Source organism: Lemur catta, chromosome 19 (genome assembly GCF_020740605.2).
Source record: "Lemur catta isolate mLemCat1 chromosome 19, mLemCat1.pri, whole genome shotgun sequence".
Lineage (NCBI taxonomy): Eukaryota > Metazoa > Chordata > Mammalia > Primates > Lemuridae > Lemur > Lemur catta.
Genome location: NC_059146.1, coordinates 2,896,375 through 2,921,525, shown reverse-complemented (window position 1 = coordinate 2,921,525; position 25,151 = coordinate 2,896,375). Strand labels below are relative to the sequence as shown.

Here is a 25,151-nt window from a genome sequence, read left to right as displayed (position 1 = left end):
AGGCTCAAATTGCCACGGGGAGGGATCTGTTGAAGACGGAAGGGAAAATGTCCTGATGGTGAGAGCTTAAAGGTGGTGGGACTGGTTGTGTGATTACATTCCCTGGAGAGCTTTCCAAAGGGCAAAGCAGTTGTCACTGCAGGATGGTTTCCCACACAGGGTGGGTATTGCCCAGAGGCAGCGTCTGGAATAGGTGACCCCTGGAGAGCTCTCCCAACAGTAGGATCTGTGTGTTTTGGTTGTTGTATTATTACAGGCAGCATCTGGTCCATTTCCAAACAGCACAGCTGCATTAGGGTAGAAGTTAGCATTGGTCAAGCCCTGGAAGTGAGTTAGAAGTGACAGAATTGGGGGGCTGACAGAACTGCCATGGGGTGTAGTATGTCTGCTTTGCAGCTGCTTATGCTAGTAACCTGGAAACACCCAAGCGAGCTGGTGCACACGCAGCATTTCAGATGCCACGGTTTTAGTCTCTCCTCCTCCAATTCTTTGGCATAAAAGCAGTAAATCCTGTTGAGTTGCAAGGCTATTTATTTAATCTCTACAGTTTTCTGAATCTTGAACATGTTTGAATAAATCACAATGAACATTGTTGGCATTTATTCCATCTTTCTTGAACATGTACTGTTTTTCTTAAGTGTGGACCACCAACGTGGGTGAAAAAGGCAAACTGATTCTAACCACATTCTGTGTTCTCCTTCAGATGCATATCCAAAGAGCGAGATGATCTATACTTGGACAAAAGGTCCTGAGAAATCAGTTGAGGTGCCAAAGGAGTCTTCCAGCTTAGTTCAGTATGACTTGATTGGCCAAACAGTATCAAGTGAAACTATAAAATCGATTACCGGTGAGACGTTTACTGATTAAAGTCGATATGCTACCTGGTGTTAGCAATAGAGCTTAGTCCTCACTTTTTCTCTGAAATATCTAGTGTTTTCAGGGGAACAACAAAAATTTCCCAGAAATAGAATTGGTGCATAAATCATAGCTCAGAATTTCTTTGTTTATATTTATAATCTTAGTTTAGTTTAAAATAAATTCTGACTTGGTAATATGTGAAAAATGAGTTGCTTTTCTTACTTCAAAAGGAAAAGTCAGTAATAAAATATGTTAACACTGTTTTCAACCAAATTATGAGGCCAGAAGTCTTATTTTCATGGAGCTTTTCAAAAATCTTTTTTAATTTTATCTAATTTCATGGTACTGCCTTCCTCCTTTCCAAAGTAAACCAAAATCTAAAAATTAATTTAAAAAGTATATTAAGAGTATACATTAAAGTTGTCACACTGGAAGGTGGATGGTTATTATTGATGATTCTTGGTTTGTATTTGCTTTTAGAATGTATATAGAAAGAATCATAGGATTTAGTTTTTATCATATTTAACGGGAAACATTGGCTGATTATTGCTTGTTCTAAAACCATTCCTTATATACCCATATCATCAGAAAAAATATTATTTTGATTATAGTTGTCTTAGTCCATTTGGACTGTTATAACAAAATACCATAAACTGGGTGGCTTATAAACAACAGAAATTCATTTCTCACAGTTCCGGACGCTGGGAAGTCCAAGATCAAGGTGCCATCAGACTCAGTGTCTGGTGAGGGCTCATTTCCTGCTTCATGGAATGGTTCCTTTTCACTGTGTCCTCATATGGAGACACTCAAGGGCATGAGAGGGACTCACACTGGGCCTCTTTTATAAGGGCTCTAATCCCGTTTATGAGGCTCCACACTCACGATCTGATCACTGCCCAAAGCCTACCTCCTAATATCATTACGTTGGTTATTAGGTTTCAACATATGAATTTTGGGGGACCACAAACATTCAGACCATAGCAAGAATTAAAATTAATTCAGAAATTGCCATTTGACAGGCAGCATTCTAAATTCTTTTCATTTATTTATTCGTTGAATTCTCTTCATGGCCCCATGAAATGGACACCATTACTATGTTCATTTTACAGACGAGGAAGATTTAAATACAATGCATTTAAGTAACTTGCCTAAGTCATACAGTTAACACATAGCAAAACCAAGATTCAAGCATCAACATTTTGAGTTCATGTTCTTAAAAGGTCTTGAAAGCCAGATCAGAATGCTAAGACTGCATTAGTAGAAAATGAGTAGTTGTAACATCTGAAAAAAAAAGGTGTGAGATGATGAAGATTTTTTGTTTTGTTTTTGTTTTAAGGAAAACTTGATAAAGAAGTGATGTCAAGGGATGATGAATCTAAGATAGTCAAACTCCGAAGTGGAGAGTGGAATGCTGGTAGTCAGGGGCTGGGGCAGAGGGAGGTGGAAATAGGGAGGTATCAGTCACAGGGCACAAAATTTCAGTTATACAAGATGAATAAGTCCTCGAGATCCGCTGTATAGTGCAGGGCCTACGAAACCATATTGTATGCTTAGGAAATTGCTAAGAGAATAGAGCTTCAGTGTTCTTATCACAAAAAAATAATCATAAGAAGGTGGGAGGAAACTTGGAGGTGATGGATAGGTTTATAGCATAGATTGTGGTGATGGTTATAGGGATGTATACTTATCTATAAACTAATCAAGTTGTACACATTAAACATGTACAACCTTTTGTATGTCAATCATACCTCAATAAAATGTTTAAAGAATTAAAAATAAATAAAATGAGGGAAATTTATTGTGGAGAAATAAAATTAATGTATGAGCTTTTTTTTTTTTTTTTTAAAAAAAAAGGAATGTAGTCTATAGCCTACTGTCTTCTTTATTAAAACTGCTTTGTATGTATCCACACATTCTGTCTTTGTCATGAAATCAATGGCTCTGCTCCTCTTTTCTAAATTCCCATGACTTTTATCTTTACAACACCTGTCGTGGCAGTTGTCATGTTGAGAACACCCTCCTCACATCAGTTAGGAAACTATACAGTAGCTTTTCTAACAGGGCAATTTGCCTCTCATCTGTCCAGGAAAAAATATTTTTAAAAGACATTCATTTTCCAGTCTGCAAGTGGGATTTAAAACATGGCTCAGAGGACCTGAGGTTTCTGAACCTTGGGCTTCACAGTTTGGGAATAAGGTCACTGTTTCCTAAGTAACTTTTTTAATGTGTTCTTTTCAGATGGAACAGTAAAAATATTTATCAGCAGCTGCCAGAAATCTTATGGTTTGTTACACTTATTAGCTTTTTAGGTTTTTGTCTAAATACCGATAAAATATGCTTGAACTCAGGGATGTTATATATGCCTTTATGTTATACATGTCTATTTGTATTTTTCTTCATATATAGAACATTCAGAAATATAGCTCTTTCCTAAAACTAAGGCAGCCTCTCTCTCTAAGTTTGTGTGTGTGCATGTATGAAATATATATGAATAAATTTTATAATATATTTCTTTCCAAAATTAAACTATATTTTCATATATATGTTTATATGTGTATGTGTATTTCAAAAATTTTTTAGTGGTTTTCCTTAAAAGTTAGTTCTAAATTCTGCTTTTAAAAAATGCTGAAAATGAAAGCTAATTCCTTTAGCAATATTAGACCATCAAAATAGAAAGCACTGCAAGAATTTTTAAAAAGTTACAGCCCAATTTGTTAAATCACTTAATCACTATATGGGAAAAAAAGTGTTTTTCTGTGTAATAATGTTCAATATCATTTTCTCCCTAGTTAGGAAACTACATACTTCTTGATGTTTGCGTTGCTATGCACAAAAGATAATTTATTTGTTTAGAATACTGTTTGTTAGTCTGAAGTATGATTACAAAGCCATTGAATAATTATCTGCAGTACCAATAACATATTTCCCTCTTGTTTTTCTTGGCAGGTGAATATATTGTTATGACGGTTTACTTCCACCTCAGACGGAAGATGGGTTATTTTATGATTCAGACCTATATTCCGTGCATTATGACCGTGATTCTTTCTCAAGTTTCATTCTGGATAAATAAAGAATCAGTTCCAGCTAGGACTGTATTTGGTAATTCCAAGTCATTTCTTGAGTGTTTTGGTTCGCATTACATTTTCATCGTGATTCATGGGAATAGCCCTTAGATATTTCCAAGAAAATATTGAACACTACTATATCAGACTGTAGTGAAGCAAGAATCATCTAGGCTTTTATTTTTATTTGGCCGATCTAAAGTAACAGGGCTTGGGGAGATAGGGCTAGTCCGCGCCCTCTCTCTGGGGCCATGCCTCAGATTTCCCTTGTTGAGAACCAGGCAGGCGAAAACTGAAGATAACTCTGGACAGAATTTCACTTTTGGTGATATTCTTGGGCTCTTAGTGTAATGCTGTGTAACTGAATTCAAATTATGTCGAGGTGTTAAAATGAAATGCACTTGCAGCTTAAAATAAATAAAAATCATGGCTGAATGAATATGAAAGCCTTAAAACAATAAAGAGGAACAAAGTGCAAATGGTTTAAATGCATTGAATTTGAGGGTATGATGTGCTTAGTTTAGAAGCTCATCGATCTGCATACTTTTATTTTGGGCCAACTGCTTTTTGTTGTTTTGCTAGTGGCTTCCTATAACAGTAGAGTGTTTTAAATCATATGAAGTTCGGAACATATGAGTTTAAAATTTGTATAAGTGTTTATAAGCCTTTTACATGTTGGTCACGCTTTTAAATAGAAAAATTTGTTATAATTACATTTATTTAATTTAATGTCTTTCTCTATACTTTCTCTGTTCATTGTGAGTAACAAAAGCATTCAGTGGTGTGATAAAAAGGAAAATGATGAGAATTGCTCAGGAATGGCGGTATAGTCAGAGATGTCAATTTCCCTTTGCTTTTGTCTCTGGAAGGGTCACAGCCTTGGTGTTAAATATCTTATCACACAATAGCTGGAGGGATGCTGATGAGAAGGAACTGGGAGGAGTGGGAGCCCTTCACCCCACCTCCCCATCGTCTTCAAGAACTGATGATAAGGGTGTCTTAGTGTCCTCAGTGGAACTGAAATGCCCCCAGGGAGGTATTTCCTCCTAGACAACCAGCCTCCCTTTAATCTTAGATTAACCCAAGAAGGTACCGGAATCACACTGGGGAAACCCATACAGAGGGTCAGTGCTGGAGACAGGGTGTGATCTCAGGAAGGCAGTGAGTGGGTAGAATGATGCTGCTGCTTCATAGAGTTACGAGGGTTCAATTAAAGAAGAACTGCACATTGAACCTGTTGAATAAATTTTAGCTGTTAAATATAAGTGTGAAAATGAAAAAGAAAAAAAAGCAAATCTAAGCTTTGGATGCCAACAAGTCGAGGTTTAAACCTAAATCTGCCATTTATTTTCTTCATCCATAAAATTTTGATAATACAGCTCTCCCTGCTAGACTAGAGAGGATTTGAGGGTTACATACAGCACTCAATAAGGGTATCTGGACCACTTACTTCATATTACGTACTTTCTCCCATACTTCTTTTACGTAGAGAAGATTTATTTTGTTCTGACTTGGTTTCCTTGATTTTTAAGTGTTGTAAAGTAAACAAATATTTTTAGTGTACACTACCACACACTCTGTTAAGTTCTTGTTTATTATCTCATTTAACACTCATGCTAATCTTGGGTCTTCGCACATCATGTTTTGAAGCAGGTTGACTGGGCAGGAAGTGTCTACTGAGACTAAGCACCTGATCAAAGTCCCTTAACTTTTCCTAGCATGAAAAATATTAATATTTTAGGAGCTATTATGAAAAATTTTAAAAAACTGTAAGTTCCTATTAGGCCTTACAAATAAAAAAGCATTTAATATTATACATGTTTTTCTAAATATGATCCTAAAGATCTTCTAGAACAGAAAATACTGACCCATCATAGGTGCCTCTAATGAAGAAATGTTAGTGTCATCCATGCAAACTCTGGAGACAGACAGCCTACGTTCTAACCCCAGGGTCTGCAGGTTACTAGCTATGAACCTTCAGTGAGTTACCTTGGCCTGTTTTCTCATGTGTTAAAACAGGATGAATGATTGTACCTACCTCATAGGGCTGCTATGAGGATTAAATGAGTTAATCCAGGCAAAGCACTGGAAATAATGCCTAGAACAAAATAGATACCATTCAAGTGTTATTCATTCATATGGCATTCTGTGCCGCCATCTACCTCATTTGAGAATTGCTGCTCGATAGTTTAACGTGAATGTCCTCCATATTTTGTGATTGGTTGATGAGCTTTGAATGCTTTCTTGATTGATTACAAACTGAGATCTACTGTTCTGTCTCACTTGTCCCCAAATAATAGATAGAAATTTCCAGTGGCGTGGGGAGGGATAGCATTGATTACAGCTATGTTCACCCAACATTTCCTATCCAAGTAAGTAGCATGTAGTAAGGATACTAGTATTACTGCTACCAGTGATGAACAGATTTGCCATACACTGATGGAGTCATCTTATTCAACCTTAACAATAACTCAGCAAGGTAGGCATTGGTAATTTTTTATAGATAAGGAAAATGGCTCAAAGATATTAAGAAACTTGTATAAAGTCACATAATTGTGAGTGGTGGACCCAACATCATTTCTGTCTAACTTTGGGAGCTTGGCCATTCTATCTTCACGGGAGGGGTGGGGGTGTGGGAGCTTGTGGAGAATTCCAGAGCTGCTGGGTGAGATTGTTCGGACGTGTGCTGACGATATTTTGTGGGTAGCTTTTCTCATTTGAAATCTATCCATGTTTTGTGTCCATGTGCTGAGAGATTGGTTCAGTGGATCAGGGAAATTATGCCAATAATTAAGTCTTCAAAGACCTAAGATTTATCAGAATCATAATTATGAGACTATCATTTAGGGTCTAGGATGGCACTTTCCTAGCAAAGTTAAGTTGTAAGTATTTTAGGGGAATTAGCAATCTATTTAATGTTTCATGTGACATTAGGTGAAAATTGATTCTGGGTTAGTTTTTTTTTTCTTTTTCGTCTAACTCTCATTTTTCTCTTCACTCATTAAGGAGAGAATTTGCTGAGTCAGAGATGTCGCTAGAGACCATGTAAAAACAAAACCAAATAACATCAGTGTAAATATGAAGAGCAGAGTGTGCTAAATTCTCTCCAAAGGCCTTCTATCTCCAAAGCTGTATGCGTCTAAGTTTTCTAATTATTCCAGTACAGTAAAACATTAAACACAAGTAAATGCCAGCTGGCATTCTAAATCATTGCTATTTCATTTTCTAAGAGTGGCCAGCCAAAAATTCACTCTTGTGTACAGTCTTAGCCTACTCTTACACATCCTCTCCCAGCTTCTGGGCCAGCCAATATGGTGCATATTCAGCATTCTAAATGCAGGGACTGGCATCTCTACTTGGATGTGTCAAAAAAAATTATGGATTTGAAATGTTTTCAGGGTGAATGCCGCCTAAGCCATGTATGACAGATGTATTGTCATCCTAGATGCAGAGGAAGCATGGATTCTTACCCTGAAGGGTGGGGTTCTGTTTGCTATTCCATGGGTCTTTGACCAAATCCTCTACCTAAAAGCAGGTGTAATAAGTAGTAAGTGCACCTCCGTCACACTAGTGCTTGTCTTCACATTTGAACAGCAGGCAGAGAGAACTTTGTAATGTCTGGAGAGGTGGTAACTTTTCAACACTTAGCCAGTTGCTTATGTCAACTACTTTCCTAATTTTGCCAACAGTCATAAAGTAGCTGTAGTGTGGAGCGTATTCCACAAACTTTAAAATCAAGCTGATTCAAAACAATGAACAAGAAAGGGAAGGTAGCCACGTATCCAATGTTTTTGTGTGTTGGTGTCCACAGTACCATTTAAGCCATGAACCTGGCAATCTATCTTCCTTGAGAATTGGAAAATAATTCTTGAATTCATGGTTCCATGATTGCATTAGTATTCTGCTTATTTGACATTAATAGGAGAAGATGAAGACACTACTGATTCTCAGGAAAATTGTTCTATCACACACACAAAAAAATGTTCAAAGTAACATGGAGATTCTAAGTTGCTTACATTTAAATTTGAGTATCCTTTTGGTTACAGTCTCTGTAGAATTTTCTGAGTATTGAGTAGTATTATTATTTGGACTGCACTGTTTATATTTTAATTCTAAGTGCTTTCAGCATAATTTCTATGACATTAGAGGAAAAATACTGGTTATATATCTAAGGAAATTATAGAACATTTTTTAGTTCTTAATACTCTGCTAAACTTAAATTGTTATGAACAAAAAGAAAAATTTTGATTTATCTTCAAACATTGTAGCTAAAACTTTTTCTAAATTGTTTTACACTTTATTCCTATATCTCCCAGCCAGCATGGGAATGGTGGCACTTTTGTGAGATTCAGAATGGAGGCTTGAATATTCTAAGGTCTCTTTCTGAAATGAAGTCCAATAAATTCACAATATTGCATTTTCATAGATATATAAATACTTATATATTTGAATAAACTCATTTTATGGTCTATTTTAAGCTAATAAAAATGTTAACAGTATCACAACAATTTTTGAAAAGGGAATACAACTGAATCTTCAAATTTCCTTCTCTGCATAGTTTATGGAATGTCTTAAAATGGTCTATAGCTCATGTGCTGCACAATTGCTGTAATTTTTCATGTTCTAAGCATTCAAGATTTAGAAGGGGAGTGGAATTCAGAGAAAACGGATTGGCGAGGAACTGGAAAAATGAGTTTTTATTTCCTGTGCATTTATGGTGTGTCTGGCACTATGTGAAATATTATAGTAATACTGAAGCAGTATTAGGCTTGTCTGCCCTCAAGGAGATTATGCATAATCAACCTGTGGGAACAAAGCTTATATACATGAAATGGAGAACAGTACGAGGCAGAATACAATCAAATGTTGAGTTCAGGAGACAGTGTTATTTTTCCTAAGTCAAAATATTATTATTCCTTTATTGTTGCATGGGGCTCATTATCTGTTTGGTTGAACATGTATTATTTGCCTTTCAGCTGGGGATTAGCATGGATTGGAATATACCGTTTAGATGCCTTCATCATCATCATTGTCATCATCATCATCATCCCCAAACACGTGGTGTGTCATCTTCAGGAGCTATCCTGGGCAGTATATAAAATCAATTAAGATGGATATTAGTAGTAAATCCCCACAGGAATTTTCAGGCTTAACTAAATAATATGGATTAGATAGACAGACCTATATGCCGAAAGGGACAAGTATCCAAATATTAGCGTCCTTAAATAATGCATTGCTCTTTAGTTCCAGTGGCAACTGGAATTTTCTGAGAGTGTGGATTGACCTTTTCTCCAGGCTAAAGAGAAAGCTTTCCTGGAGGGGTGCTTCAGAAGCCTACTGATGGAAGAGAAGTACCTCTGTTCTTTTTGCAAATATTTTCCTTCCTGCTGCAAACTGATAGGCAATAGATGTCCACTATTTGTAATGCCAAATTGCCCTGGAAATCTATTTGTCCAGGAATATACTTCTATAGTTTTATGTAAATTAGGCTTCTACACAACTGGTAAATTTATGATTTTAATTTAATAGATAATATTCAGTTAAAGACAAGAAAGACCTAATATAGTTCATGCTTTTTCTGGCAGTGATTCTCAGTAGCAATGGGTGACGCTTACCCCAGAAATTCTGATGCTCCAATTCAGGAGGCCACTGTTCCCCACTTCGCACTCCCACCTGGGAATCACTGCTTCAGTGAGTCGCTCTTCCTGCTAGGTGTGTGTTGAGCACCTCAGGTGTGTCGGCTCAGGTTCCAATATCAACCCACTCTCTGCTAGGTTTCTTACATACTTTTAATCTGTAGGGAAAACCCAACAAGTAGGTATCAAATAAAGCCCAATAAATTTTCCAAACTTAATCCAAGTCATGTTGGACCAATGACTAGAAAAACCAGGATTTGAACCATATCTGTCTTTCACTCCAAAGCCTGTGCTAATTTCACTGAATCACTAGAATTCAGGTTCGTCATCAAAGATGGTTTTGTTTGAGTTATTGTAAGTTCTGTTAACCCGATCCCTCCTAATTTTCTGGGGGTTTTTGTTCGCTTGTTTTGCCTCGAAATGATGATAAAGTATTTTGTCTCTTTGCTCTTTTGCCTTGAAGGAATAACCACAGTCCTCACCATGACCACGCTAAGCATCAGTGCACGGCATTCTTTGCCCAAAGTGTCCTATGCTACCGCCATGGATTGGTTCATAGCTGTCTGCTTTGCTTTTGTATTTTCGGCCCTTATCGAGTTTGCTGCTGTCAACTATTTCACTAATATTCAAATGCAAAAAGCCAAAAAGAAGACGTCAAAACCCCTTCAGGAAACTCCCGCTGCTCCAGTGCTGAGAGAAAAGCATCCGGAAGCACCTGTGCAGGTATCTGACTTCATCTCCTTCAGTTTACCAAGTCAGCTTCTTGGTCAAGTTTGCATTGTCGGGAAAAACTGAGACCTTGAAAATCCCCGTGACAATTTGTAAGTTGTTTAAAAATCCAGAAAAATATAAAAGGATCTTTATAAACTTAAACTTTAAAATGGTGAATAATAGCTTAAAAATTAAACAGCTCTGAATGAGCTACACGTAGGTGAAGCTAGTTCTTTGAAAGTTTCTTGTGGAATTAGAAGTTTTTACAGAAAGGGGTAAAATGTCACGTGTACTATTAGGAGGAACATGTGGACATCTCTGAGTGGGTTGGAAAGGCATTTCAGCAGAGTTCATCGAGCAAAGCAAAGCAACCATTCTGCACGTGGCTGCGTGTTAGGGGTACCCGACGGGGCTGCATGTTGCCTGCGCCCTTGCATTGAAGAAGAAAACAAAACCAAAAAACAAGGAGATCTATAGTTGTAGTTGATGTACATTCCAGGTTGAAAATTCTTGCCCTAAAGGGCCAGATCTAGGAAGACGTGGGAAGCCTGATAAGAGCTACTATACACTTATCATGTCCGTCGGTGAGTCTGTGATTTCAAAAATAATAATAAGTGTCTTGTTTTCTCATGGAATCCAATTGTACAAAATTAGGAAGGTCTTCATGAAATCAGAAAAGCAAACAGGCCCCTCTCTTTCTTTTTCCTCCTTTTCCTGTGCTCCACCACTCTCTCTTTCTCTTTCTCTCAGCTTCTTTCTTGAGTCAGCAGACAAATGCCTGGGTGTTGCCACTTACCCACAGCCTATTGTAGTTGCCACAAATGGTGGCCTAAAACTCCTTTTGTCTGCATGTACCCAAATCAACGTGCCTAGAAATCATCGACTTTATTCTCTTAAGATGGCAGATCAATCCTTTACTTCTTTATTCACTCACTCATTTAGCAAATATATGTTTAATGCCAACTATGTGGCAGACCTTGTTTGGGGCCTGGGGATCAATAGTGTCCTCAAAAAACCCAACAAATATCCTGCAATATGGAACTTACAGTTATTTGTGTGAGACCAGGGAGGGAAGGCAAACAATTTTTAAAAACATATATAGCAGAACAGGGGATGTATTTGATGGTGATGTTACTACGATAGTGCTAAAGCACCCAAGAGGGCAGGACGTGCTAAAGTAGGGTGTAAAGGCTGAGATTCTGTTCTCAGGGAGAGGAAGACAGTTGAATAAATTAGGGTTGTCCATCCTGGCAGGGCCTGAAGGGTCAGTGTCCTGTAATTTACAGTTCTGCTCCCCTGGGGCTCTAGGCACTGCTCTCTAAGAATGGCATGCGAACAGGTAGGAAAATAAATGTCTTTACACTAGTAAGTTTAGATAGTTTATATTTTCCTCTAAATGAATCCATTTCACCAAGATTTACAAAATTATCAGAATGTATTTTGCATACTATTTTCAGTTAAAAAAGTACAGATTGAGCACTCGGTTTTATTATCTTTCACATTCTCCTTAGGTAAACTTATGCCCTCTCTGCCTTTTATTGTTGTTTTATTTTGCTTTGCTTTGTTATGTTAAAGCCTTGAAAGAATGCTATTTATGGCTCCTTTAAAAAAATTGTCTTGGATTTATTTATTTGTTTGTTTGTTTGTTTTACTGCTTCTGTTTTCTAATTATTGATTCATTCTATTTGAACTCCATCTTTCTGCAGGTTAGTTTTGTTACTCTTTTTCTAGCTTCTTCAGTTTTTCTATTATTAATTTATTTTCACTGTTTCTTATTTAATAATAAAGTTTTCTTATTGCAATGAGGTTTCTTTTGCAAACAGCTTTGACCATAATTCATAACTTTTAATTTTGTAATATTATCATAATTATTTGCTAAATATTATATAATTATGTTACTGCTTTTCTCTGTGAGCGAAGAATTATTTCAAGATAATATTAAAATTTCCAAGTGGGATTTTTTAATATAATTGTTAATTTTTAGTTATATTGCATGTTTTCTGAAATATTGCCTATCCAGATTTGAGTGTTATAGATATATTCACTGTGCTCTGAGTTATGCTAAAAGCTTATAAATGTTTTATGGCAACTTGAAAGGAGTTAATTTTTAGTTATTAAAACAATTTTACTTAAAATAGTATTTCACTTTTTTAATAAATCACCTCTTCTTGATTTTTCAAATATGAAGAAACATAAAAATTCTCCCACTGATATTATGAGATTATGTTGATTTTTTTGCATTTTAACTATTTTTTATACATTTTGATGCTATGATATTTGACATGTAAAGATTCATAACTGCTCTATTGTCATATCAGTCTCTGGATCTTATCATAAAATAAATTTTTTGTTTTTCTCCCATAAAATAATGCCTTTCTTCTGAATTCTATTTGGTCTGATTTTAATATTTTTTTATCTTACTCTTTCCTAATATTAACTTTGCTATTATATTTTTATCATTAAAGTTTTCCTTATTCTTTCATTCCTCTTGTATTTTAGAAGTTATATATTGTATTTTTATATCATTAGTGGTTAATTTTTAAAACAACATATTTCAATTTGTGATTTTTAAATAATGTCAAAATTATAAAATATACTGACTCTCCCATACAGCTGTTAACTTTCCCCAACCCCAGGATTTCTCTAGGTCCAAAGATTCCATATTTGGAGTCACATATATGTGACTCCAAATATATACACACACACACACAACTATATGTATAATTTTTTTTTTTTTTTGAGACAGAGTGTCACTTTGTTGCCCTGGCTAGAGTGAGTGCCGTGGCGTCAGCCTTGCTCACAGCAACCTCAAACTCCTGGGCTTAAGTGATCCTACTGCCTCAGCCTCCCGAGTAGCTGAGACTACAGGCATGCGCCACCATGCCTGGCTAATTTTTTCCATATGTATTTTAGTTGTCCAGATAATTTCTTTCTATTTTTAGTAGAGACGGGGTCTCGCTCTTGCTCAGGCTGGTCTCGAACTCCTGAGCTCAAACAATCCACCCGCCTCGGCCTCCCAGAGTGCTGGGATTACAGGCGTGAGCCACCACGCCCGGCCTTATAATTTTTTGTATTTATAATGAATTGATGTAGTCTTTTTCATTTTTATGAAGTGATAACACTCACTGCACTAGTACTATAATGGAATATTATGAATACTTGAAAGTACCACTTAATCAGAATAAAACTATTCTACTGAATTTCCAAAGATGGGAAGAGAATTGATAATCTTCCATTTGCTCCCTGATGTATCTCTTGACTATAGCAATTGCCATTGTTGATAAATGCTTGGTTGAACTCATTCGATTGGCTAAGTTCATTCTGATTCCATAACTCCTTTTTGTAGCATGGTCCACATGCTATGTGCAAATGGCACATCCAAGGTCAAGAAGATGAAATTTGTTTGTGCAGGGCATAGAGTCATTCCGTGTAAGCATTGGGAAGGACTTGAAAATAAGTCTGTTCTAAATATGCATCATCTGCTTCATGTCCTCTACAACGTGTGACTATATATTAGGTACATATGGAGTCTTAGATCTCCATAGCAGTTTATTATCTGTGTTCTAAAGACAGTGATCAATGGTTTGGCCCACCCATCCTCCTGATTTAGGATTACTGCCAGAGTACAGCTGGCTTTGCAGTATCACTTGTTATCAAATGGCTTCACTATCAAGTTTAACTTGGAAGATTGAGAACAAATTAAAATTAAAGAAGAGAGGGATGAATAGGGAGAAGGAAATCAAGAAGAGGAAAGTGTGTGCTAAGAGCAAAATTTTACAAAATATTACTGAAAAGAAATATCCTAAGAATCTTATAAGTTTTGGAAATTCTGTAGAGATTCTAATCAGACAGCTGAAATTTGCAGATTCAAATATGCATTCCAACTTATACAGCTATTTACTTATTCAAATGATACTGTCTTTGCTTAAAATGTTTTTGAACCCTTCCTTTGGAATTGCCTTCAGAGTCTACACGACACTTGGTAGTTTAGTAGTCCTCTGGGTAAGCTCACTAGTGGATTGATTCGTTGTCACCGTATGTGACCTATGGACTGTTGATGGCCTGGCAGAGGCTTATGGTGATCATTTCTGTTCTTTGGGAATTGGAAAGCTTATGGTTTATGGACTATTGATGAAGCAAGGAGAAAAGGCCAACTGGCAGAACCTAAGAGCAGCTATAGGTAGCTTGAGTGTGTCCTCGGGCATCTCAGAAGGCAAAGCAGCTGTTCTGTTGCTGCTCCTCATTTCAGTGATTCTGCTTTTGCCTCTGTCCTTCCAGTGTTTGAGGTGAGCCCCGTTCTTGTGGTTCTATCCTTTTATATCCTTACTGCTTCTTAGAGTATCTGCTGTCTTACTGGTGCAGGTGATTTTGATTAACAGAATGGTTTGAAAAATAAATAACTATAGAACAAAAAAGGGGAGCTTTCTTAAAAAATATTTTTAATCACTTGAAAATATATTTAGTTCTTTATCATCCACAAAGTATGCAGGCTGTATCTTATAAAAAGTTTGATGATATAATGAGATTAGCTAGCTCTTATTTTGTGTCAGGTACTATGCGATGTGCTTTACATGCATTAATTTCAAGCTCACAATAACTCTTACAGATGAAGAAACTGAGGCTTGCAGGTGTTAAGTGAGGCAGTCAAGATAATACAGACAGAAAATGGTAAAGCTAATATTGGAATTAATTTAGTTCTGTCTTAGTGCAGCACTTGTTCTCTTAAACTCCATTTTATGGCATTTAATTTATAATATCTCTATAAAGAATAGACATTAGAATGTGCACATGTATACAGGTGTATATATACATATACATATGGTATATATGTGTATAGATACAAATATGTATATATCGATAGATAATTATTAGCCCAGTAGAGTCTTTTTGTTCATTTCTATGCATAATTAACGACAGCACAATATTCTGAATGCTTTTTATGTGCCAGTAATAAGAACTTTTATAGATATTTTATCTATAATTTAATTCTGACAACTTATAAAATATGTCCTATTTTTATCCATGTTTTACTGATGAGGAGATTATTAGTTAGGGATCAAATAATCTGCCCAAGGTCATCTATCTAGTAAGATGCAGGGCTGGGACGGCAAACCCCGTGCTCTTTAGCCTCAAGCCTTAATGACGGATGAGATATTTTGGATGAAGGAAATGGAGGGTGAGACAAATGGTGGTGGCATCAATCACTGGGGTGGGGAAGAGAGATGAAGTGCATTTAATGAAGATGTGAATGAGTTCGGGCTTAAGATAGGCGGAGATTTCCATAGCAGGACAATTTCTCCTGCCCATAATACGGACGAGTTTCTTCTTTCAAAGTGCAAGTACGTAATTCTCCGCTGCATGCCTTTCTTTCCCATCTAAGTTCTTTTTCTCTTTGTTTGCATTGCACCATAACTATTCTTCATGGACTTTTCAATTTTGAAGTGTTCATAGATTCTTATAAGCTGATTTGCCAAATTAAAGAGGTATTTTCTCTGCTTATAGTCTTTAAGAAAAAAATGATATAAAAAAGAATATATAAATAATTCAAGGTACACCTTGGATTCAATAATTCAAATACCTTTATGAGAATCTCCTTTTTTACTATCCATCCTTCAAAGTCAAACTCTAGTCTTATTTCCTGTGTGGGGCTCATTCTGACTGAGCCCCAGAATCTCAAGGATACACATCTATAAGGGGGGAGGAGGTAATAAAAGAACCTACTGGAAAGGCTTATAGTGAGCATCAAATTCTATCATACATGTAAAGTACCCAGCACAGTGCGTGGTACCCAGTAAACAGTACCTGTGATTATTACTATCCTGTATTTCTTTAAGCATCTTCATATTTAAAGTATGCATGACCTCATTTATCACTTTATATATCCTGTGGTATTTTGCTTAAATTGTTTCATACGTGATTGCTGTATTTACCTGGCTAGATGGTGAGCTTATTAATAAAATAGATTATGGCTTCATTTTATTTTCCCATATAGTACATAGCACTTACCAATTGCAGTTGTCTGTTGATTGATTGTGAGCCAATTACAGGAATCTGACAATAGGAAATGTGATATCTCTAAAAACCAATATATTTATCATCAATTTTCAAAAAAATGTGTCTTTTATGGAAAAATTCCTTCTTACCAGAAATAAATGTGAGCATAAGACATATGTCAAGTAGTGAGCTACAGCAGGGTCACTGTGAGCACTTGGGGACCGCAGATACTCATCCTTAGCGTTCTGAGATACACTTGTTGGCAGCTGGATTTAGCTGGTGGACAGCACTAGAGAACTGAGAATCACTTTGAAAAAAGCAAAACAAAACGAAAAGCCTCGGCAAACCTACACACGCAGCTTTGCATTGTGAGGAAAGAGTAGTTTGTTATCTTTGGATCATTTTCATCGTATCACTTGCACAAATATCAGTGACTGTGGGTGATGTCAGTGTTAAATGCAGTGATTTTCCAGTGGTTAGTAACATACAAACTTCATTCCATTCCTAAAAACTTCATGCAGACTAGGTCAGTTTTAGATTTTCACTTCAATCATTCTTAAAACTCCTCTTAGAAATGCCCTTCTTTAAATAGTTTAAGCTAACATGTGAAAAACCTTATTTTTCCATTTGTTCTTATTTCTTTTATTTTTTAACTAAGTTTAAAATCCCTTTCCTTGGTAGTTTGAAAAAGGACATGAAGCAATACTGTCAGTTCCTTTGACATTTAGCTGTGTTTGTGACAGAAGTTTAATGACATTCTTGAAATCTTATATAAATAAGTACCTCCCCAAACTCATACCTTTTTAAAGTACAGAATGTTCTGTGGTTAGTAATGCTCTTTAGGCAATGAGTAATTGTTTAGTCGCACAATTACTAAACTGTATGATTTCGGTGTCAAAAATACCAGAACTATGTTTCATCTCCAGCCGTGTTTTTTATCTGTTGGTTTTGTGATTTTGTCATGTGCAGAGAGACGACATGCTAACACATGAGAGGAAATCTCAGTCGTTTAAGAAGTGTTCACCGGGCTCCTATTTTGCACCAGTCACTATGCAAGGTGCTGAGGATTCACAAATGACTAAACCTAGGAACTTAGTCCGGTGAGAGAGACAGGCTATTAATCCTGTGAGTGACCGTATTTAGTGTACAGAAGTATGGTTTGAGTGTTGGTTTTAGAATAGTTCAAGTATGCTGATAGTATTGTGAACTTACTCTCAAATTTGTACTGCTACCTTAGACCTGTCTGCTGAAATGCAGATCTCTACATTTAATTACATACTGAGAACCTATTATATTTCTGGAACACCTATTAAGCTGAGAATATTGTGCTCATTCCCTTCATAGCTATGAGGATGGTGGGGAGGCTAGACATCCAACAATTAATTTAAAATAAATAATGACACATAGGCAGAATGCTGTGAAGGAGAGGTAGAGGATATATATAAATTATATCAGAGAGTTAAGCTGAGACTTCAAATTAGTCTTTGAAATGCAGAAGGCGACAAGGTAAGGATTATCATTAAAAATGACAAAGGGAAGCAGCAATCAATTTTAGTAGCTTATTGAAACAATATTGTGCATATTTTGGAAATTATTGATAACAAATGTCAGACGGAAAGAAAAATACCAACATTAGCATCATAAATGAAGATTTGGACTCTTTCCTTTTCCAGAAGGGGAAATGCCATAAATTGAATTCTGCGTTAGGAAAGCTGTGTATATTCGCTAGTGTTCAAGGAAGGAGTAAGACATCTTGTCAACCTGGTATAATAAAATGGGATGTGTATGTATGTGTGTGTATGTGGTATAGATACAGGTAATATATTCATAGATATAGATAAATAGTAATTTTTTTCATTGATTTTCTTGTATTCCCTGTTTTCAAATATGGCGAATAAAGAAGCTGTGAAGTGTACTTAGTATAGAATGTGGGCAGGTAGCAGGTCACCATCTTTATCATCATCATCATTTATTGAGTACCTACTATGTGCTCCAGACTGTGCTAGTTGCCTTATGTGTGTTTTCTCTAATCTTAGTAACAAACCCCTGGATGTGTTGTTGTGTTGCGTTATATGCATACTTTTATGGTTAAGTGAGCTTTGGTGAAGAATTTTGGTAAGTTGCCTGGATCATATGTGCAGTAAGTGGCAGACCTGGATTTGAGCCCTACGTGTTTGGCATTAGAAACCTGGATGCTTTGAGGTGCATGGCGTTGCCTCTTAGTTATAATTGCAGGCCAGCATTAAGGGATTCTGTCTCTACTCTCAGTTAGTTCTCCAGTATATCTTTGATCATACGACCCAATACTTGAGTTTCCATTTCTCCGTCTGTTAACTGAAGAATTTAGGCAAGATTATATCTAAATTTCCTTCTAATGAAAAAAATCTATGTTAGTACAAACTCATCCACTCTCTATAACCCATGCAAGCTTGTTTTACACTCTTTAACATGTGCTTACTTTAGTACACATGCCACATCAGAAGCTGATTAGAGCTGATGGTTTTTTCTCCGGTCACTGAGTCAGATCAAATTAAATATTCAGGTTCTTTTATGCACACCTATATAGCAAAAATCCATATGCCCCAACAGCCATAAAAACATCAACCGATATTGTGCTTACCACATGCCATAGAATATTTTAAGCATTTTATATATATTAACTCATCTAATCTTCACAGTGATCCTTTTTACAGATGAGGAAATCAAGGCACAGAAAGGTCTAAGTGATTTGCCCAAAGTCACGCAGCTGATAAGTAACAGAGCCCACACTTAAACCCAGGTGATCTGGATGCAGAGTGTATGTTCACAGCCACTACATTTATAGCCCCCGCCCACCACCACCACTCGCCTCGGTTATGCCCCCTCCTGCTTGCTCACTCGCAAACCCAGCCCCAATTTTTTTGAAGCTTGTCTTGATATTTACGTTGTTAAAAGGGCAAGTCCTACTTTGAAACTCTATTCCATTTATAAGCGAGCCATATCCTTTAATCAGTAGTCGGGTTTACATAGAAAGCAAAGTCACAGAAAATTCATCATATATTTCCAATCTCCCGCTTTGCATAAAATACATGTGGATTTTGTCAAGGCTAAAAATCACCAATTAATCTAGCACAGTCATTTCAACAAACTGTAGATTAACCAATCCACTGTTTTTCCAAAAATTTTGCAACTTTTTAAACATTTAGAGAACTTTTCAAAGTATTACTATTATTTTTTGCTCAGAAATAAACTATCTTACATGCATCAATGTAGTCAATTAACAATATCTATTTACAATGTAGGTTCAAAACAGTTCTGTTTTAAATGTCATGGGAAAAAATTAGAAACATTCAGGAGGGATTTTTTGCCCTGAGTTAATTTACACCACATCAGGTGACAGAGCATAGTGACATGAGTGATCAAGAGGAGCAAATATTCTGTAGGGACCAAGGGATATTGTAAAGAAGTGAGCTGAGCTTTCGCGGGTGGCGGTGGTGGGAGAACGCAGGCTGGGGGGGATGTTATTGATGATCAGCAGGTGAAGCACAGTAGTAAGGAAATAATCCAGCTCCATTACTGTGATGAGTTTGTTTTTAATATTTCTGGACTATCTAAAGGATCATTCTAGAATTGCTATATCATTCATAAATGATTGCCACATTATTGGAATTTTTATCACGTCTCCATTTGCTCCATTACTTCTCCAGCACATCTGACACAAAATTCCTAAGCACATAGCAGGTGCTCAAGAAATACCTATTGCTTGATTTCATTCCTCATATAACTGAGACAAAGACTTGGTTGCCAGGGATAGCAATATACAAAAGAACCACACATTTCCATGGGTGAAATTTTATTATTAAAAGTTTTCCTAATGGTGTTTAAATTTTAATTCATTTAATAATCTTTCTCCATCTATGTCAGCAATGTGAGTGGGCCAGCACTTCTTTTTAGAATGGAAAAAAAAATCAACTTCAAAAATACACAACTGCTTTAAACAACTTTCCTCAATGTTTAGTTATATTTTCCAGCAAGTTATCATCCCTAAGCTACTGAGTAAGATTATTCATTCCTTCTGGTTTTGAATAAACTGCCAATTTTCTTTTTTGCTATTTTGAGGAGCTAATTTTCCCCCAGTGTAATATACATTGCTAAATCTCCAGCTTCTTGCTCAGCCTCAGATGATTTAGAAGTTTCAAGAAACATCAGTTTGGGTGTGACTTACTTCATTTCCCTTAAATGAATTAGAGAATATTATGTATGAAAAATGTCTTTGGTAAAAGAAAATTATGTATTTTGGTCAATTTTCCAACAGTTTTAAGAAGAGGATATTTTCCACTCAGATTGTATGGCATGAGATGCTTTTCTTAATATTTCAGGTATCTCTGATTCCACGAGACTTTTACCCTTCCTTGAGTCTTTGCTTGAATAATACAGCGTATACTTTTCCAAACTTCTTTTGTTGCCCTTATTGGTGATCCCAAATTTCCACCTCCCTCTTACTTAGTTATTCTCTGAGACTCTATTCTTTCTCCCTCGGTTTATAGCTCTTGAACTTTGACTTCAATTTTCATAATTCTGATATCTTCCTACCAGCGTGGGGATTTCTTTATTCTCTCTAGTCTTATGGATCCCAAACAATGTAGTCTCTCTCTGAAGTGGGTTGGCTAAAACAAACTTATTTACTTTTGGTTATTTTTTGCTCGGCTAATTGAAAAGTTTGTTCTTAGGGAATTCATGGAAGGGGTAGGACTGTGGGTACTTTCTTTTCTTCTTCCCCTAAAAAATTTTTCTAAGTCCAATAAGTTTAATGTGGGTATCAAGATCTCCCTTTAAATTGAAAAAAAAATTATACCATAAAATATTAAGTAAAGGGAAGAGACACACAGGAAGAAGGATCCCACCATTTAGCACATCTGCACTTTCTCTTTCTCCAGGTCTTTGGCACTTGAGGATTTGGCAAAGGGCAGCAAGGACTCTGTGTATCTGAAGAGCAGAAAGTCAACTCTTTATATACAAAATGGGTATATGATTATCTCTAGGTTAATAAATTATGAGCATGTGTGAACAACTGGGATTAGTCTATTGGACAGATGTTTTTAAAAAGCATTTTGAAGAGTATGAACTTTAGGACCAATGTTTAGTACAGGCCTGGCACCTAATAGTTATTGACTGAGTCAATAAATGAAAAAGTGAATTAATGCAATGCAGAATATGAATGACAATAACAGAAAAGTCCCAGATAACAGAGAAAGCTCTATAAACCCCCTCCAGGATTGTTACTTTGCTTTTTGAGGCCCACTCAGAGCTTTTGGGTAAGTGAAGGAAATCTGTGTAACTTTTAACCCCAAACCACCTGTTTTCCTTGGGACTCTTCCTTAGGAAGCAAGTACTGTCTCTGCTCTGCTTCTGGCTTTACCTTTAACCCTTAGTTTTATTGTGTGAGTTACCTCTGTCTCCCGGTACAGATGGGCATGAGATGGAAGGTGGAGTTGTGCTCCACTCTGCTGGTCAGGTTGTACCTGGGACACCAGCACACACAATACTCTTCTGATCTAACACCCAGATCCTCTCCTGAGAGCTTGCTTGGAGGGAGGAGCTCTGATGAGGGCACCTTGCTCGGAAGGTAAGAAAAGGATGCCTCCTTGAAGTTTGAAAGGTGCTTCCCTGGAGAGCAGGCGAGAGCTGGAAGCCATGTAGTAACTGGATAGTTATTTTCTTAGAGCAGATTGTTAACTAAAAATGTGAGAGGGCCATGACATGTGCCTGGGTGGGGCACTTGACATTCTCAGGTGTCCCCTTCCATGAATAAATGAGCCTGAGATTTGTTTTGAGAAAAGCCAGGTTTTATTAGGTTGAACTGTTAGAAACGCCATTTTTTGCCAGTCCAAAAATGTTTTTTTTTAAAAAGGTAGGAAATGGTCTTTTGAAATAAAGATGAGGCCTAAATCTGACATAAAATTGCCTTTATCAGCTGCCTCTTTTTGACAGCAAAAGAGGTAATTAGTAAGAAATTGTCCTAGTGATGATAGTGATTAGCATTTTTAAATTTGTTAGTTTATTTGTTTTGAAGACAAACATCTAGATTTGAGCTGAAAGTATGAAACCCTTGGAGCTGTACTCTGTGTGCCGGGCCTGCTGGGGCGCATCCTCTGTGGACGTGATCTCAGTGCCGTCAGAACCGTTCTGTTAGTTTATTTGGTTTTTTCGTTTGTTTGTTTTGACTTGAAGCGGTTCAGGCTTGTATAGATTCTGAGCTTCAGCAGGCCCTCTCTCTTGTGCTTAGCTGAATGATGCTGCTCCTGCAAGCAGGAAACCCACGTTGCTAAAGCCTTAGCTACTCCTGAAAAATGCCAACATGCTTTCTGCCTAATGTTTGCCAATGGGCTGATCTAAAAATGGCATCAAGGAGGTTACCTATTATCCACAGAACAAGAATACATTTCAGGACTGAAACAGATTGTGGTCAACGGGGACCTGATCTACTACTGACAGAATGTTAGTTTAGCGTCCCCGAGCAATTCATAAAAATAAGATGAGACTCTATGTAGCAAATCCTGTTTGTTTTCTATTAATTAAAAAAAAATGAATCCCTCCTTTAGTAGCTTTAGCTTTCAATATTTCATTTCTTTTTCTTTTATATGTATTTTCCCATAGTGTTTATGAATTGTATTCATCCTTTAAAATTCAATAAATCATTCCTCTTTGCACTTTTGCAGTGGGTGCTATCCCATGGTACCATAGTCAAATTTATGTTATCAAATTCAATTTCTACAGATACTTTAAAAAAGTATATCAATGTATCATTGAGATAAAATGTGGAAAATTTAAAAAAATCGTTTTTTCGATGGAACATACAGATTTTTAATGCACTTTTCAAATTCCTTGCAAATGAATTTTTTTTTCAATTAATATATAATGGATAGGCTGACCTTGTCTTTATTTGCCTACAACTGCTTGGGTTGCATCCTACCCAGTTTAGCATTTGTTCTTGACAAAAGTGCCCTGGCTTGACCAATAGATTAAATAGTCACTCTAACAAGGGAACAAATGTAAAAGAAAGTCTTCTTCTAGCATGATCATTTGCTAAAGTGTTTCCGTTAAATGTTTCCAGATAGTAATCTAGGTATATATGACTGTAATAGGCATACTATAGTGGGGATAAAGGTTAAAATTATAATCAATTGAGAATTTCAGAATCTCACGAGACCATTTGAGATCATTTTTGGCTGCAATTAACTTCCTGGTTACTTTTTAGTCATTTTGTAGCTAAAAAGTGCACCTAGCCATTCACAGTTGTAGAAATCATAGCGCTATGAAGTTTCTAAATTCGCAAGCACATAAAACTGAACAAAAAAGAAAAAGAGAAATAAGAAGGATCTCAGGTCTTTCTTGTGATGCAATGTTTGTACAAGGTATAGGCTGATTGTTCTATAATGTAAGAGATAAATACTGCCTTACTCTCAGGGATTTTGTTATCAGACTATATTCCTCATTTAGGAAAAAAATATGGAAAGAAGCAACTTTGGGGCTGAAGCAAGCAGGGCAAAATCAGATGTATGAAAGTGAGAGAAGAAATCCTGAGTACGATGTCCTTTCTCCCACTTGCTGGGATCTGCCTTGGGCATTACCTAAGTGCTTCCATTTTTAGGGCTGTTGTGTGAAGCAGTAATCAGAGATACTTAAGGTTTCATCAGATTTGTTGGCCTGAATGAGAACATACGCGGTACTTTTATTGGGAAGAGAGCAGTGCGAATCCTGGTGTCACAGTCTGGAGAGAGCACTGCTGTCATTTGGGGGTGCGGGACGCTGCTTGATGAACCTGATTTAGTGCCGTGTAGCGCCCCTGGTTCATCACAGGGCCGTTTACCTCAGAAATAGCTGTATGGGACAAAACGCTACGTATGCTTCTTCCGGGCCAACCTGCCAGCACAGTAGACCGAGCACAGCCATCCACTACCAGCAAAGCCGGCAATAAGACGTAATTTGTTGCTGCTTTTTCACCAGCTCATCATAATGTTCTTCCCTGGCTTGAACGCTCCCCACAATCTGATTATTGTGTTTACTCCCCAGTGTTTGTTCTTCCTATGATTAACATCGTATTTTCTTACAGTGGGTCACTTTATTTGTGATACAAGGTTGGTATATTTCCAAAGGACAAACCAATGTGATTACTTTACTGGTTAAAGTACGGACCGGGTGTTCAATGGTGGTCTTGCGGCTGTTTCAGATGAGCTGGGTGGGGTTCATGGTCTGGGTCTGCCAGGTTCACCACTGGAATAATTTGAAGAGTGCTGAAAAGACAAAGACATTGTCCAGAAGCCTCTTGCTAGACTGACAGTAGTTGCTAGAGTAAGGATGACAGGAACACAGCTCCAAGTGGGCCATGTAGAAAGACCCCTTACGATGGCCATTCATTTGGTGCTGCTGTTTCCAGTATGCTGTGGAGTGTTCAGTCCGACAGCCCCAGCGTCAGCTTCCAAGCGTGTGGGGGAGGATGTCTTCGGGTGACTTTGGCCCCTCCTGTGGTTTCTGCCTGCAACCGTATGAGAGCCGCTGAGTGACAGCTGCCTGGCTGAGTCCAAACTCCAAACCCGTGAAAAATAAAATGATTACTGTTGCTTTAAGCCATTACGTTTTGGGGTGATTTGTTATGCAGCACTAGATAACTGGGAAGCATTTACTTTTAAGTCAGATATACCCAAGTTCAAATACTGACCCTGCCTCTTGCTAGTTGGCGGATGTCAGCCAAGATCTTAAATTTTCCGATTCGTTCGTCCTGCAGATATTCAATCTGGAATGCTGCCGGTGCTCCATAAATGCTCCCCTTCTTTCCTCCCTGTCTTCCTTTTCTTCTTCCTGCCTCTTCCATCCTTATTTTCCTGCTTTGCTTCCTTCCTCCTCTCCTCCC

The 25,151-nt window shown here is 37.0% G+C and overlaps 1 protein-coding gene across 1 annotated transcript in view; it reads left to right on the top strand.

The window, feature by feature from the left end:
- Positions 1-25,151, top strand: part of GABRA4 (gamma-aminobutyric acid type A receptor subunit alpha4) — a 62,125-nt gene that overhangs the window by 18,246 nt on the left and 18,728 nt on the right. Inside the window, exons 6-8 of the mRNA XM_045533091.1 lie at positions 704-847; positions 3,805-3,957; positions 10,020-10,279. Coding sequence (XP_045389047.1) covers positions 704-847; positions 3,805-3,957; positions 10,020-10,279 — 557 coding nt within the window. The remainder of the gene's footprint in view (positions 1-703; positions 848-3,804; positions 3,958-10,019; positions 10,280-25,151) is intronic.